Source organism: Rattus norvegicus, chromosome 16, assembly GCF_021556685.1.
Source record: "Rattus norvegicus strain SHRSP/BbbUtx chromosome 16, alternate assembly SHRSP_T2T, whole genome shotgun sequence".
Classification (NCBI taxonomy): domain Eukaryota; kingdom Metazoa; phylum Chordata; class Mammalia; order Rodentia; family Muridae; genus Rattus; species Rattus norvegicus.
The window spans coordinates 5933696-5950971 of record NC_141549.1 but is presented as its reverse complement, the minus strand read 5'-3'; the positions used below and the strand labels follow the sequence as shown (position 1 = coordinate 5950971).

The following is a 17276-nucleotide window of genomic DNA, read 5'->3' as shown; positions in this document are numbered from 1 at the left end:
GGGATTAACATATCTGGCCCTCTAGTTGTTGGTTCTCTAGAGGCAAATATGGAAGATTTGGGGACATGGTTCCAGAGGATTATAAACTATTGATAATCAAGATAAAATTGGTGCAATAGCACCAAAGGGCAACCATACCAAAAAGAGAATTAAAGGGGGGAAAGAAACCTATTATCTATTTTACAACCCAGAGAAAGGCCTGATAATCTCCCCTGCAGGAGTAGCACGCAGGGCACAGAAAGCCCGGCTTAGGAGGTAGCCTGGAGACCCACACCTCTGGGCATGCCACTCTTGCTCTGGCCAAGAAAACAGTTGGACTAGTCAGTACTGGAAATAATGGGTCAGTTCAGAGGGTTTGGCTGATTTTTGCCATATGCAATAGGCCCTGCTTTACTCTAAGGATAAAAAGGGATATCTGTGTAATTGTGATCACCATCTGTGCGACTTTCATGGCAAAAGTAAAAGCAAGCTGGAAAACAGCACCCCTTGGGGAACGAAGCAGCTCACTCTTCCCATCACAGCTCACTCTTCCCATCTCCTCTTTCCAGCGTGGCTGGATCCAAAGCCCCCAGGCAGTTTCCATACACTCTACAGTCAAGGAATCCTGAGGAACTCATTCCGGGCCATGAGCAGCTCTGGAAGATACAGCATGACCATGGCAGCAAAGATCCTCCCAAGGGCTTCTGAGAAATGAGGTCTACATCTCCTGGATTTACCGATTTGTGGGCTGGGGATATGGATATAGCTCAGTGGTAGAGACCCAGGCATGAGTGAAGCCCTGGGTTCAATCCCCAGGACCGAAAACATTATTTCAGAAATATTTCTCACTGATTAGCATTTTTCTTCTCTAAAAACTAAAACCACAGGACTAACACAGAGAAAGCCACATTTTTCTTTTTTTATATATATTTGTTTTTTTAAGACAGTTCCAGCTGTCCTGGAACTTGGAGACCCACCTGCCTCTGCCTCTTGAGTGCTGGGATTAAAGGTGTGGATGTTCAGTGTGTAAATTCAGAGGCTCCTTACTTCTTTTATAGAAGAAACTAACCATTCTTGTGGCAGGTCAATGGCTACATTGGTTTTTCTTGGGCAAACAAACAATGGCTAAATATTAACATCTAAGAGAGTTTGTTAAAAGATGTAACTTCAAAGGTCAATCACCCTCAAAGGGAATTGATTCATTAACAAAACCAGCTTTTGGTCTTCACTTGAAAGGACATTCCTCTGGCAGGAAGCCTTGGACTGATGATCTCCCCTCTGCAGCCTCACCTCCAGGGTGATTCTGACTCCATAGCACGGCTTTCGCACAGCAATGCCTGTCCAAGAACTGCTTGATGCTGGGTCTGCTACCAAAACTGCCAGAGCATCATCAAAGTCATGTCATTTTGTCACCAAGTCTGGATCTACCCAACTGAGTCCTGAGAAAGTGGATCAGCTTGGTCTCTGTGAGGAACGCTGTCCCAAGAGTCACTCCTAAGCAGATGGTCCCCACAGCAATGTGTGCCAGCCTAGCCGGCCAGCCCCGCTCACAGCAGAGGAATGCCTGGGGAAAGAAACTGTTGTCACTGCCAGATAAACCAAGGAAAGAAGTTATCATCCAGCTTCTCTTTTTTAAGATTTATTTATGTGTATAAACACGTGTATAACTGTGCTCTGTGTATGTGCCCTAGGCCTTTAAAAACCAGAAAAGTCGATCCACTAGAACTGAAGTTACAGGAGGTTATGAGTCACCATGTGGGTGCTGAGAACTGAGCCTGGGTCCTCAGGATAGGCAGTGCTTGTACTCAGTGCTTGTTCTCACTGAGCCATCTCCCCAGCCCTGTCAACCGGTTTCTAAGTCAGAGAGAGGCGGTGATGAGACAGGGTTAATTTAAGTACTACTCTACAGGGCTGAGAAGGTGGGAGGAGACAAACCCTTGACCAGTGTTTAGTCTGGCTGAAAGATGGAGGCCCAGAGGGAAGAACTGTGCCCAGGCTGCAGAAGAAAGTGGTGGGAAGGCTGCTAGGCTGCTTACCTCTGAGACACTCGTAATGCCCGCACTGAGGACGAATACTCCAAGAAGAACTGGTGACAGGAGCAGGCCAGCCAGCGGTCTGTGGGGGCTCTCTTGGAAGTAGTGATGGATGAAGGAAAGGCTCTGTGTGATCCGGATGCCCATGTTAAAGCAGTTGGCCATGATGAAGCCCACACTGCCACACCAACTGGTCAGCAGGTAGGATAAGACTAAAAACGAGGAGGACAGTGCCAGCATGGTGAAATTGTACCTGGGAGACAAGCAACGCGGAGAGGTGAGTGTCTTACCCCAAGACAAGAATATTCCCCAAAAGCGGCCTTATCAATTCACAGAAAGATCCCTAAGCTCACATTACTCCAGATGAGTTCCCATAATCCAGTGGTTTTAGTTTTTGTGTGTGTTGTGGGCAGGGGTGGTTTATTATGGTTCTCGTGCTAGATTAAGCCCAACGCCTTATATATACTAGACAAGTTCCTTTGCCTCTGTATGTTTTTTTCTTTTTTATGGGCTGTCACTTTGTAATCCAGGATGACTTTGAACATCCTGAGTATTAGAATTATAGACCTGACCTGCAGTACCTGGATCAGCTCTTGGCTGGCTGTCATTTTGTTTTGTTTTGAGAAAAAAAAATGTAGCCTAGGCTCACCTCTAACTCAGTATATATAGCTCAGGCTTGCCTTCCAGAATCTCTCAACCTCTGACTACCTCTGTCTCTGTCTGTCTGTCCCTGTCTTTCAATTCGAGGTGCTCAGAATTAAGCCTAGCTAAGCAACCTAAGCTTGCACAAGCTAAACCAGCATTCTTCGCTGAGCAACAGGTGCAGACCTCAGGCCTTGAACTCATCCTCCTCAGCCGCTGAGAGCTTAGATTACAAGTGTGTGCCTCCACAGCCAGCCGTAACCCAGGATTCTATAACATGGAATACTATGTGGTTGACATGAAAAGGTGACTTTCTCCTCAGTCCCTGAACAGAACATACAACTCAAAAACTTATACTTCTAAGGAAAATAATTTATTCGGCGATTCTTTGAAAATAAAACACAAAAATCCTGTTGGGCTGGAGTTTCCAGTGACTGTGTCCTGGGTAATTATGCACCGCTAGGGGCACTGGTGAGCAAGTGATACACAGGGCTCCTGTCCTGTGGAGCTAAATCTGTTCAACAGAGAATCCGTTCACTGTTCACAGTGAGGCTGAGAACCCACCGAGGGCTAAGGCACCGCTCCACCTTTGCTACTGGCAACTGTTCCGATACCTTGTCCTGCTTCTCCTGGGAAACCATGCACCAAGCAGCAGACTCACTCAAAATACCAAGGGACAGGTCTCCAGAATAAATTATCAGCACTGAGCAAAGCCTGGAGACTCCCTGGTCCGTTCCAGCCTCCAGCAGACTCCCTGGGCTCTCCACACTCTAGTGCTCTCTGGATATGGAGCCAAATGGTTATGCTACTCGTCCCACTTCTGACTTCAAACACCCCCTTCAGTATTCTGTGCAGGAGAGAACTGCATCTTGGCATCATAAAAGTGCTGCCACAGTCCTCAAAAGACCATGAGCCGTGAGCCAAATCCCCCAGCATCTGCATTTTGCCTATTTCATAGCAGATGCTCTATAAACATGCAGTTGGTGAGGGAGTTCAACCCTGCAGGTCCCTAACTGTGTCCATGAAGCTAAGTAACTGAGTCGCCTCTGGGGCCACGACCCAGATTCCCAACATCAGAGGGGGTGAGAAGATAACTGTTCAATGCGTGACTACAGATCAGAGGAAAGCCACTGTCTCCCCAGTGCCCGGTTATAGGCGCTGAATTGACCAAGGTCATGGCCCTACAAAAACTTGTTTATCAGAGTGCATGGTAAGGAATGCATATACATGTGTGTACATGTGTACACACAAACACAGACAGATAGACACACAGACACAGACACAGACACAGACACACACACACACACACACACACACACACACCAATTAACAAAAGAAAGGCTTTGAAAGACAGCAAGAGTGGTGGTGCACAGCAGGCTTTGGAGGGAGGAAAAGGAATCAGGAAATGATATGTTTATATTATAATCTTATCTGTTTTTTAATTTAAAGAATGAATACTACTACCTGTTGCTCAAGTTTCTTCATGATTTGATCATAAGACTTTCTGGTTCTCTTAAACATTTCGAATGTTCAGCATTGCCTCACCTCCTTCACACTGACGCTGCAGTCACGGCTCACTAAAGGGCCTGCACAGTGCAGACTCTGGCCATGTGTGCACACCTTTAGTCCCAACCCTCGAGACAAGCTGGTGGATCTCTCTGAGTTCAAGGCAAGTTCCAGGACCATGTAGAGAGAAACTGTCCCAAATAGAAAGAAAGAAAAGAAAAAAGAGAGGAAGAAGGAAGGCAGGAAGGGAGGAAGGGAGGGAGGGAGGGAGGGAGGGAGGGAGGGAGGGGTGGCAGAAACCACACTTGCACGCTGCCACATCTCTCACTTAGCATGCTTTAGACTATATTTTATTTTTAAATTACTCAATGTTAGAAGCAGCTTTCAAATTTAAATGTGGTATTTTTCAAAGTTAAACTTAGTCTTTTCTATCCATGGCGGGGAGTAAACTCAGCAGTTCTGCAGCTACAGAGCTCACTAGCTGAGGTCATGAGCTGACACCCACTGTAAATGACAGGTTGTGACCTACCAATGGGCTGGCCAATTCACTTAGTATGCCATACTGTGTCTAAGATTTTTAAATTCTTTTGCTGTGGATATGACCATAAAGAAAAATTCCCATTAGGTTTTCCATATGCTACTTAACTAGCAGTTAACCTGCTGGGAACATTTAAAAAAAAAAAAAGACTTTTAATTCTATTTCTGTTTACCTTGTCTGTTTGTATGCGTGTCTCTGTGTGAATACAAGAGCGTTGCACATGTAGAGATCAAAGGCCAACTTGCAAGAGTCACTTCTCTCCTTCAACCACGTAAGTCCTGAGGCTAGACCTCTGGGATCGCGGCTGGCAGCAGGCACCTGAGGCTAGACCTCTGGGATCGCGCCTGGCAGCAGGCACCTGAGGCTAGACCTCTGGGATGGCGCCTGGCAGCAGGCAGCCTTCCTTCCCCACTGAGCCATCTCATCTCACCTGCGCTGAGATGTAGTCCTCTTGAAGAATGAAATGACGACAGTAAGAAGAACCCGTGTGTGTGACACTTCCTGCTTTATGGGCCCTGCTTCTGTCATTTGCATTTACATGTGTATGTGAATGTATTTACAGGTCATGGTGTGTACTGGGTCATGTTGCAGCTGAGACCAGCAGTTTCCAGAGCTTCAGATTCAGAGTTGCTTGGGGCTAGTAATGAATAGTTTCCCTAGTTCAAGTCTCCTAAAATTCCAACTCTATTGGCCTAGGAGAAGAACAGAAGGCTCCCTACGACAACCGCAGTGGTCTGGGCTAGCATCTCGGCTAGACTCCAGTCACTGTGCAGCAGTCTAAGATGAGGACAGACAGAGGCTGACTGAGAAGGGAGAAGGACTCCCTGACTCACTACCCCTTCTCACTCCACTTCTAAGACCAAGCCTCTGAAGCCCTAACAGGACTCGATGTAACAGAGGCAGCATGGAAAGCCTCAAGGACGCAGAAACCAAGGGACAGTGGCGAGGAGGCACTAGCCTTGTCGCTCATAGCCACCTTCCTCTTCTTTCTCCCTCACCATTTTATCCTTCCCCTTATCTCTCAGTGATACCTTAAGAGACTGCCCTAGTATTTCTGGCATTTAGGATATAAAGAGTGGGTGATGGAACAAAAATATTAAGCTATTTCACACCAGAATGATAAAGGAAAATTTGAAATACACATACCTGCTTAATACGAGGGCTACTGTGAGATGACCACTGCTATAGTCACTATGTCACTGACAGTGTGTGATGGCCACTGCATGAGGGCCAATGTGTGAAGGTTACTATGTGACTGCCATCATGTAAGACCACTATAATGACTGCCCTGTGTGATGTGTTATGGTCACAGTGTGACAGCAGATAGACAGATGGGTGACTTGCCTGCACCTATGTCTGCACACTACATGTATGTACTGCCCAAGGGGGCCAGAGAGGACGCTGTGTCATATCCCTGGAGTCACAGACGATGGTCAGCTGTCATGTGGGTGCTGGGTCTCTTGAAGAACAGCCAGTTCTCTTTTAACCACTGAGCAAACTCTCTAGCCCCTAAGAAAGGCAATCGAGTATCCCCAGCCGCAGTTGAGGCCCTTCTTAGGGATCTGAGCGGGGAAGCAGTGGAATGGATGACCAGCTTCTCAGGGTTGACTGCATACGTGAACAAATACAGCTATGCCCGGGTGACGCCACACCCCCACTAAAGGAAGCACAATACTAGCCTCCTAGCCCCACTGTGGGAAACACTAGGTAAATCGTGCCAGACATGGTGATCCTAGGGAGGTCCCACATTAGTGGTCTGGCGTGGCCTCTGAGAAGTGTAGACAAACCCATGCTCAGAATGGAAAGAAAACGATTCAGCAGTCACTTAACTTTGGCCAGACACCGCGATTAAAGGTTTGCTCTCTGGATTACCCACCTGTCAACGTCCTCTTTGCTCATGGCAGCAAAGGTGAAGCACTCTGTCACACCATTGACGGCAAGCAGGAGGACATAGAGGCAATAGCACCGCATCAACACAGGGCCTACGAGGAAACACCACAGTCCAGAGTCAACACAGGTGCATCACTAGCTCTCGCTTGCTGTGTGCAGAGAACTGGGCCATGGGACCTATGGTAGCAATGGTGGACTGCATGCCTACTTGTGGACTCCCAGGATCCCACTGCACTGACCACAGTACTCAGATAAAATCCAAAGGACAGCAAGGCACAAACACACAGACCTCTGCTGAGCTACTGAGAGCTCCTCTGGCCACCACGCAAAGCCGCCAGTGTCTTCAGTCAGCACAGGGCTGACACGTGCTAGTTTGAGCACTGAAGACATCAGTGGCTCTGTGTCTTAAGGGAATATCAGTTGCACAGGCTGAAACACCCTTTGGGAATAGCCCAAGGCCCAGGACCAGCAGGAAACTCCTAAGTCAGAACCTCCACAACTCAGAGTGAGAACCAAAGCTCCCAGTGGTACTTTTCCTATATTAAATATTATGGCATAACAACCAGCAATGAATTTTTTTTCTTTTTTTTTTGGAGCTGGGGACCGAACCCAGGGCCTTGCACTTGCTAGGCAAGTGCTCTACTACTGAGCTAAATCCCCAACCCCTCAGCAATGAATTTTTAAAACCTTTGTTGATCAAGGCTAGTGGGATGGCTCAGTGAGTAAGGGTACTTGCTGCCCAAACCATTTATTCCTGTGAGCCACATAATGGAGGAAGGGAACTCACTCCTGCAGGCTGTCCAGACTTCCACACTTGTGCACACACACACACACACACACACACACACACATCTGTATACTACACACACACATGCACATTACACACACACATGCACATACATATCTGTATACCTACACACACACACACACACACACACCCCTGTATTCCTATACACACACATACATACAAATAATCATTTTTTAAAACTGCAGAACAAGTAGTTTCTTCTCTCTCTCTCTCTCTCTCTCTCTCTCTCTCTCTCTCTCTCTCTCTCTCGTTATTGTCATCGTCATTGCTTTGTTTTGAGGGAACAGGGTCCCATAGTTGACCTCAGTCTTTATGTGGACAAAGATGACCCTTCCGCCTCTGTCTCCTGAGGACTGGCATTTCAAGCACAGAACACCATGCTTCCTGAATGAGCAATTTCTAATAAAGCAAATGAGCACTCAAACTAGGACCCAGCAATTCCACCCTAGGTATCATCCAACAGAAATGAACGCGCATGTGCACAGAATGTGTAGTGATTCTATTTACACACACACACACAAAACTAAAGCAGCAATAACTGATGGAGTTGGGCTGAGATTGGTGGAAGTGTTTGCTTAGTTCCTGCAGAGCCCTGAATTCCATTCTTGGCACCTAATAAAACAATACATGCATATATAGACAAACAAAGTGATAAGGCCAAGCCCTGAAGACATGACCCTCTTTTCTGCCTACTGCAGGAGTCCTTTCTAGGCAAAGTCAGGTATTGTGAAATACTTAAGTGATCAGGAAAACATTTTGGGATGGGATAGGGAGAAAAGTGGTGTGAATGTTTCTTTGCACAAGAAATTCATCTGGATACAAAGCATTAATCAGAGCAAGAAGGAGAGAATGGTATAAGAGGGAAATCCGGCAGGCAATGTGTGCACAGGCACTGTCACCCAGACAGCACAGGGACTTGTTAGGGGACATCTTGATCAACCAAAAGGCAGTAAGCTGAGTGTGGTAGTGCACGCCCTTGATCCCAGCACTTGGGAGGCAACACAGCGATGGCATTTAACGTACATTTCTGTGATTAATTACTCTACCAAATGAGTGGACAGCCCCTCTTAGGCAACATCTTGCGGCTGTGTTAAAGCAGAGGCTACTTCTTGGAGATTGCTTTCCAAAGGGGCAGAGCTGGTATAAAACAGCTGGACCCCAATCTCTGCATGTAAACTTCCTGATGGCTTCCTAATGCATCCTCCCAGCAGTTGCCTGATGGACATGCATTGCTTAAGGCACACACCCAAGAAGCCACAAACTATACCACAGGCTTCATAGTAGGTGTTTCCTCAATTTAACAATCTTTGCGATGATATAGAAACATGGTCCTTTTTTCTCCGGTACCAAAAGTATGAGGAGCCCCATGGTGACAACTGAAGCTAGCAAGGCCTTCAGAGTGAAGCATAGAAGTGCAGAACTGTCCCAGCAAGGCCTTTACACTGAGATGGGGCAGCAAAGAATCCTCCGGTTCTTGTCTAGTGATCTGAGAGAGTAAAGGCGTCCCTGCTTATCCCTGGATAAAAACTGCAAATGGATGATCACCCTAGAGCTAGGCACATTTTGAAATGGGTGAAAATCCCCAAGGACTAGTAAGTGTTTTGGAAGTCTCAGCAGCCTGGGAACCAAGTATTTCAATGGAGATACAGTCCACGCTTTTCTCCTTCCAAACCAATAGTCAGTAAATTAAATACACGATTTTACTTGCCCAGATCAATTTTATTGTAGGCAAAGGACTCTGGGTGATCTTTCCAAGGTTCTAACTCATCACATCCTGGGATGTGCCTGGTGTGGCTCTCCTCAGATGTGTTTAGCACCACATAGAGACTCACGGTCCACTCTCTGCTTTCCTCCTCACTTAGAGGAAGCGCAGGTAAGCACTTGGCAAATACATTTTAGGCCTGAGAGGAAAGCCAACAGCAAGGAGGATACAGCAGCACTTCTTCAAGTGAGGGTGGAAAACTGATCTCCCTGGGGCAAGCCCTGACAGCACCCTGCTTGTGTACGGAGAGTGAGGAGCAGCCCCAAAGCCCCAGCCAGTCAAAGATTCTCCCCACAATGGCACATAGGTCACTGTGTGCACATGGCCTGAATTTCATGAGACACTCCCATTTCTCTTCAGAAGTCAGAACAAACCCTTTACAAAGTCTAGCACATACCAGATCCCGAACTAAGCATGGCTCCTCCATAGATGTCCAAAGCCAACTGAGAATAGGCAAAGCCAAAAACAGTGACGGTCAGTCCAGTCAGCAAGGCCAGCTTGAGGAGGGACTCCAAAACAGCGGCAGCCACAGCAACATCATCCTGGCCGGGGGAAGGGAAAGAAGTGAGCAGAATCCAAGCTGATGGGGCTCACACAGGCCTGCTTCCTGCCTTTCTTATGGCAATTAGCAAATGAAAGGGAGCAGTGAGTCTCTCTCCACAGGCTGCAGGGGGAGGCTTAGTGGTCGGCACTGCTGAGGAAACACTTGCTTTATCCTTGTGTTTCCCCTCCGCTAGCCAAGTCTGTGCTTCTGATTGATGGGCCGAGGTTCTGTCATTATCGGTGTACACTGAGGAAACTATCCCTCAGTCCAGAGTGGGAACCAGATCTTACTTTCAGATACTGGGCATAAATTGCATTTTGTAAAATATCTTCTAAGTCATGTAAGAGGCAGACCCAGATTGCTTTAATTGCAGAGTAAGTCAGGAGCAGAAAGAGGCTCCTTGGGTAAGAATGCTTGCTCTGCAAGCGTGAGGGCCTGAACCTAAGCTCAGATCTGCAGCACCCATGCTAAGTTCAATTAAAAAGCCAGGCATGGCTTCATGTGGCTGCATCCCCACCATTGGGGAGTTGAGGAGGGCAGACCCCAAGAGCCTGGGGCTAGCCAGCTTAGTCAAAATGGTGGCTTCTGGTTCAATGAGAGACCCAATCTCAAGGTTCTGTCTCTACATGCGCACACATGACACTGCACCTACACACTCACGTGCGCACATCTCATACACGGTAGATTAATAAACTAATTAGACGTCAAAGAGCTTTGGAAAGGGGGTCAGAAATCCCCAATTTCAGGGCTGGGATCTGGTTCTGCCTGCCATGCACTCTGAGTCTGCTCCCTCACACTGCACAAACTGCCCATGGTGATGTGAGATCCCAGCCGTGGGAGGTTGAAGCAGGAGGCTCAAAAGTTCAAAGCCATCTGTGACTACATAAGACTGTCTCAAAAACCAACCAACCAAAACCCAGGAACTAATTAGTTCAACAGAGTTAGGTCACCCAAGGGGACAAAGGCCGGGATACAAAGGACAGCGAGGAGCTCTGGGTCTTGCCCACAGAAGACCAAGTCAGAAGAGCAACAGCTCAAAGCCACCCAGGGATACGAGACTCCGAACAAACAAACCACAAAGCAGAGGAGGAGGAAGCAGAGGAGGAATCAAAAGGAAGCGCCAGGTCAGCTGAGAGGACCAACTCACCTGCTTCTGAAGTGAGGCGTCCTTCTCCCTCTCTAGCACTTTAGCAAAGAATATATAGAAACTCTCCTCTACTGGCTGGAAAATTAGCCTGGCCACAAGGGAGCCGAGGTTATTCACTATATCGTATATACCTACAAAACAAAAAGGGAGAAATAATAGTCATGGTAGTTCTTAATTTTTATAGCACTGTGTGAAAATTATTTTTTTAATTTAATATTTAGTTTAAAAAAATTTTTTTATCTTTTTTTCTTTTGGATACAGGGCCACATGTAGCCCAGCTAGCCCCGAACTCTCTATGTAACCAGGAAAACCTTGAACTTCTGATCCCCGACCTGTACCTCCCAAATGCTGGGGTAATAGGTGTGCACCACACACCTACTTTCTGTGGGGCTGTGCACGCCAGGCAAACACTCTATTAGCCGAGCTGTTGCCCCAGCCAGGTTTATAAATTTTGAGAAAAGCTGCACATTCACATGTGGTTGAAGACATGGTAGGTCTATGTACCAAATGGTAGTGTCTTGCAAAACCTATACGACATTACAACCATGGCCCTGCCATTAATACAGCCAGGACCGAGGCGCTTTTATCTTAGCCCTTTAAAATGTGTCACTGATGTGAAACCGACTGCAGTCGGTTTCATCCGATGCTGCCTCCTCTCTTCTCCTCTTGCATTTGCAGGGCTCTGGTATCAATCACTTGAGGAGTAAATATAAAGCAGAATCTGAGAGATTTACCCAAGCACTGACTGGGACCTTTATGACAGGAAGTGAGCTACTGTGTTTTCTCTTTCAGAGCCCCGCCCCTCAAAATGAGTACCAGAGATCCATAGGAAGCAGGTGGAGAAGGAAGGTCCCAACACGACTTCCACTCAAGTCACGTGACAGGGCATCATCAAAGACCTAGTACTTATTATGGTGTTCACCTTTAATTAAAACAGTACAGACTTACATCTTACCCTGGTCGCCAAAGTTTAATACATTCAAAAATGTCATCACGTATCGCTCACCTACAATAGAAAAGCAAAGCAATTGGCATTTCGAATGCAGCATTCATTTCAATTTCTTTCCTTTTCTCTATGATCTACCAGTGTTTCCAGTTGGTGAATATCCCCCACAACCGCTGCCTGGTTTTGTTTGTTTGTTTGTTTGTTTGTTTTGAGTTCAAAAACTGGACTGGAACTTGAGAACCTCCTGCCATCCCTTCCTGGGTGCTGGGCTTACAGGTGTGTGCCACCCACTTGGCTCCAACTGGCAAACTCTCTCAGAGAAACAGCAAATAACCAATTAAAGATTGGTTTAATGTCCTAATACTGATTTCACAATATCTCAAGGCAACAGTTTAGAAAGCGCTGAAGTCTTTATTGACAGAATCTTGAAGCCAAATTAAAAACAAGCAAAAATTATTTCAAAATCATACTATTAACCATACAATATGGGGAGACTGCTCAAACGTTAATGGTGAAAATGGCTTCCAAGTCTTAAGGGAGGCCAGATACTCTGTCTGTCTGTCTCTCTCTCTTTCCCTCTCTCTCTGAGACAGGGTTTCTCTGTTTCCTGGAACTCACTCTATACACCAGGCAGCCATCAAGCTCAGAGGTCCATCTGTCTCTGCCTCTGCCTCTCAAGTGCTGGGATTAAAGGTGTGTGCCACCATGCCTGTCCTGAATTTTTTTCTCCACAAACGAAACACCCTGGCCATGACAGAGACAGAGCACCAAAGAGTGGCCACAGCCCCAAAGAGCAGCTTTCCCCTCCTGACAACTCAAAATGAAACCATTTCCAGGCCAGGTCCCCTCTTCTCTCAAGTCTCCTCTCTCTGACCTGTCTCCCGATAAAGACAAAGGTGACAGACTCCTCAGATTTCTGTCTCTGACCCTCAACTTCACAGTTTAGGTTTTGTAAATACAGCCAGCCTCCATATCTGAGGGTTTGTGATTCTAATGATTCACCTAACGGTAAATCAGAAACACTCAAAGATGCATCTGAACTGAGCACGACTTTACTTGTATGGATGCTTTATTATTATTATTATTACCATTACTATTATTATTATTTCCTAAATTAATAGTGTAACAACAGCTTTGCATAGCACTTGCATTGCACTAGGTACAATTAAAGCATAGAGAAGGGTATGTCTAAGTCCTATACAAAAAGACACCAGTTCTTTTTGGGACTCGAGCATCCCTAGACTTTAAAATACCTGGGACTGGTCTAAGAACCAGAACCTGACACCAAGGGACAAATGTCTAATCCCTGTCGATCCCTGAGTTCCCGTCTTCCAACAGTTCATTAATGTCTGCTCCCTGACTCTGCGTTTGAGCCTTTTATACTAACTCCCAGCTTTCTCTCTGGCTTCCTTTCTTCAACCTCACCCCTCACACTGTCATCCTGGGTTCAGGATGCATCCTCACCATCTATGATGGGGGTTTTCTGGCAGGACAATGGGGCTCTCCTCCCCATGGACCTACTGGAACCCTCAGGAGAGAGGGCCTAGAGGGAGAAAGCTGGAGCACAGAAGGACATATTAATACTCTGGTCTCTCTCTTGTTTCCCAACAGCCTCTTCTGCCATACACTGGCACGGTGACATACTGTGTTACCTTGGCAACAAAGCTAAGTAACCATGGGCTAAAACTGCGGGCCACACTAAACCTTTCCTCCCTTTAAGTTGGTTACCTCAGGCATTTGGCCACAGTAACAGAAAGCTGATTAACAGAGACTTGGGTTTCAATTCCACATCCCTAAACAGAGGGAGAGGATATCTTCTGTAAGGCTGTGGAGAGATTTAAAGTAGATGACTTAAGTAAACCATAAAGCTAAATAAATATTGGTTTCCTATCTTATTTAAAAGCAAATAACACAAGCGCATCTCTAAGGGTCCTCTGCCAAGGGGCCCCAGACAAGTGCTCTGGTGTCAGTCGGCGGTCCCATGTGCCAGCAGTCCTGTGGAATCCTTTTGCACCTTCTATGCTCTCCCAACTGCTCGGTGTGACCTTTCACTTTACTCACCTTCTGTCAAAATCTGTTTCAAGAATGACTGTTTGAAAAAGCTCCAAGTCAACCTAGCCTCGTTCCAATTGACAAAGGCCTAAAAGGAAAATAAAGCATGAGACAAAGTCTCCACATTGCAAAGCTACACCTGAGAGGCCACAGTTCCCGCTGAGCCTTCAGTCAGTGCTACCAACACAGACGACATCCAAAATAGCAGACAATCTATATGACAGCTGAAACATGGACCTTGACTGTTTCCTGAGGCCATGTGCTGAAAGCCTGGTCCTCAGTGGGCCCTGACTGGAAGGTGGCAGAGCCTTTTAGTGGTGCCCAGTGGAAAGGGCTCAGGCCACTAAGGGTGTGCCTTGAAGGGCACTGTGCAACCCCAGCCTGTTCCCTTCTTTCCCTTCCTAATCAGGAGGAAAACTTTTTTGCTCAGCCATGTACTTCTGCCACATGTGCTACCCTGACATGGGACCTAGAGCATCAGGACCAACTGATCATAGATGGAAACCACCAGATCCCAACTCATGGTTCTTCCCAACCCAATTTACCTAGACATGCCTGATGCTTCTGGTTCCTGCTGGGTTGATAATCAATATTGGCTTATTGTACCCTGGTTACACTATGTAACCCAGGCTGGCTCTATGAGCCTCTTATCTCGGCATGTTGAGATTACAGACATACAACACCATAGCTAGCTAATTAAAACATGTAGTGAGAATTGTGGTTTTCTTTAAAAACATAGAAATGTTATAGGAATGTGTTTGTTTTAATCCTAGGTGTGGGATATGGGCTGCTTTCGGTTGTCCACAGTGGCAGACTATGATTTGCCTCGTGCTCTGGCAGGGGTGTGATTTTGTCAGCTGCAGCTAGCTAGTTTCTGCAAGTATCTGACATTTGGAATGTGGGAGACTCTTGAGAAAGTATAAAATGCTAGATCCCTGAGAGGGGTAAGGCAGCTGCTATTTCTCCTGATGCTGCTGGTTGCTGGCTGGTGATATCTTGACAACAAATAGCAAAACTGTCCCGAGGAACTGACACCCCTAGTCAGCAGGAGGCATCTGACGACCCTGATGGTCCCCTTCCCCTCTAGCCTTCTTTCTCTCCTACCTAGTGCTGGGGTTGGAAGGAATGGGCTAGAGATAGGAACCCATAAAGAAGCTAAAAAGTCTGACTAGAAAGACAAAACAAAATGCTGTGCGTGCGTGGGTGCGTGCGTGCGTGCATTCGTGTGTGTGCGTGTGCGTGCGTGCATAATACGGGTGGATGAGTATGCATGCCACAGCATGTGTGTGGCGGTCAGGGGACATCTTTGTGGAGTCAGTTTTCTCCTCCTAAGTTTACATGGATTTCAGGGTTTGAATTCAGGTTACCAAGTTTGTTTGGCAAGAGCAACTTTACCAACCGAGCCACTTCATTTGCTAAAGATGACTTGAACACTCTATCCTCTTGCCCTCAGCTTCCAAGTCCACCATATCTGGTTCATATGGTGTTGGAAACTGAAATCAGGCAAAGGCCCTGACAGATGAGGTAGCCCTGTTCTTATTTTTAAGGTAGGGTCTGATATGGCCCATGTAGCCTTGAACCCAATCCATAGCTAAGCTGAGGATGACACTGAACTCCTGCCCCACCTACCAAGTGCTGGAATTATAGGCACACCATCACATCCTGCCTCCCGGTCTTAACTTAACTGGAAATACCACTTTTGCCGTGTGCTGACTGTAGGGAACTAAGGCAGCACTTGGAGTTATTTTTTCTGCTCTAACCTTTAATGGCAGTGTGTATTCTAACCTTGCTGTTGCCTCAACCCCAATTATTCCAAAATGCTCTACAGTCACAGGCGACGACGAGAGAGAACTCCAAGAGAACTCCAAGAACGCAGGGCTCCTCTCAGCCCTGACTCCTCTTCCCTTTTCTTACAGACAAGGAGAACACAGGCCTGAGTCCTCCCAGACTGCACTGCCCACAGGGAGCTGGTAAGCTCTGAGCAGGCACCAAGGCATCTCTAGCCCTAAAGGGGCACAGGAACTGAGTCACACCATGGTTTTTTTTTTGTTTTTGTTTTTTTTTTTTTTTTTTTGTTCTTTTTTTTTCCGGAGCTGGGGACCGAACCCAGGGTCTTGCACTTCCTAGGTAAGTGCTCTACCACTGAGCTAAATCCCCAGCCCCGAGTCACACCTGTTTAACACTGCCCAACCATCGCTTTTCTCCAGGACGAGAGCTGCCAGACAACACCACAAGAGGGCACTGTGGACCGCTAATCCTCAGAGTCTGCCCATGGGCAGCTCGGGGAAGTGAGGAGGAAGTGAGGAAGTCATCTTTCCCATCACCCCTGTTGTGGCACAGTGCTGTCCTCTGAGGGATCCATGCTGTAACTCCTGAGGTGTGTTCAGAGGAAATGAAAAGTTGAAGTTTGCCCATGGGGTCGTGTGTGTGTGTGTGTGTGTGTGTGTGTGTGTGTGTGTGTGTGTGTGTGTCCCACCAAGACAGAGTCTCACTTAGGTAGCCCAGGCTGGCTTCAAACACTTGCAGGCATCCTTCCTCTTCACGCTCTCAACTGCTGGGATTGGAGGTCTGAGCCAGTCGTCCAGACTCCATTTTGGAAGCCTGCTTGCCAGTAGGTAGTAATGTGTTTGAGGAAATAATTCAGCTTTCAGAGTAGAAAGTCCTTGGGAGAGTGACTAGTCTGGAAGCTTATAATCAAGGACTTCCTCTCCTAATGCTTCAGGGTCGATGGCCTGTGGCTCAGAAGGAATGGCTACACTGCTTAATACAGCTGAAGCACTCATTCAGAACACGTTTGCAGAAGTCCACTCTCGGCTCTGGTTCTCAGGCCACTGGGGGTAGAAAAGAAGAAGCAAATTCTGGGGACTTGTACCCTTGTACCTATCCAGAATAGACCTTGCTTGGCCTGGTGAAGGAGACTAGCTAACAACGCTGGGTTGGTCCGATTGCACTCTGTTCCTAAGCAGACATCCGTGCTGGGCTAATGGACACACCGAGGCTTGGGAGGTGAAAGGTGATGGACAGGAACTGCAGGAAAGGCCAAGAACGAGAACCAGGCTCATCCTGCTGAGTCATTGCTCCCTTCCCAAACTTCTGTGACTCGGATGATCAGCTGTGTCCCTCCCACACTGGTAAGTCACCGGGAAGCGGAGGCCACAGCCCATCACCTCTACCACCTACAGCACTCCCCTCCCCACTTTCTCTTCTTACAGGCCACAGATGGCCTCAAACTTGCCTCCTGTTTTCACCCACCTCAGGACCATCCTTCTCACTTCGTACCTGCAGCGCTGCCAGCCTCCCGCAGAGATGTCGTACTCTTAACCTGTCTAGGGCAACCTTCACTGTAGATTGCGCTTTGGCATCAAGCTTAGAGTCTAGGGCTTATACTGCTTCTTGACTTAGCCCAAAGGCCACAGGCTAGACAGTTAA

General features: G+C 47.1%; 1 protein-coding gene and 1 pseudogene across 5 annotated transcripts in view; one reads left to right on the top strand and one right to left on the bottom strand.

Annotated features, from left to right (window-relative positions):
• Positions 1-888: 888 nt before the first annotated feature.
• Rft1 (RFT1 glycolipid translocator homolog) overlaps positions 889-17276 on the bottom strand; it is a 33970-nt gene continuing 17582 nt past the window's right edge. Inside the window, exons 7-13 of one of the 5 annotated variants that reach the window (XR_015639304.1) lie at positions 13857-13935; positions 11798-11855; positions 10850-10980; positions 9556-9700; positions 6575-6680; positions 2016-2265; positions 889-1543 (exon numbers count right to left, since the gene is read on the bottom strand). Coding sequence is in view for 2 of the 5 variants with exons in the window: in NM_001135866.1 (NP_001129338.1) it covers positions 1376-1543; positions 2016-2265; positions 6575-6680; positions 9556-9700; positions 10850-10980; positions 11805-11855; positions 13857-13935 (930 nt within the window). In the remaining 3 variants the exon portion in view is untranslated. 5 annotated transcript variants of the gene reach the window in all.
• Positions 4693-4832, top strand: LOC120097588 (small nucleolar RNA SNORA32; annotated as a pseudogene).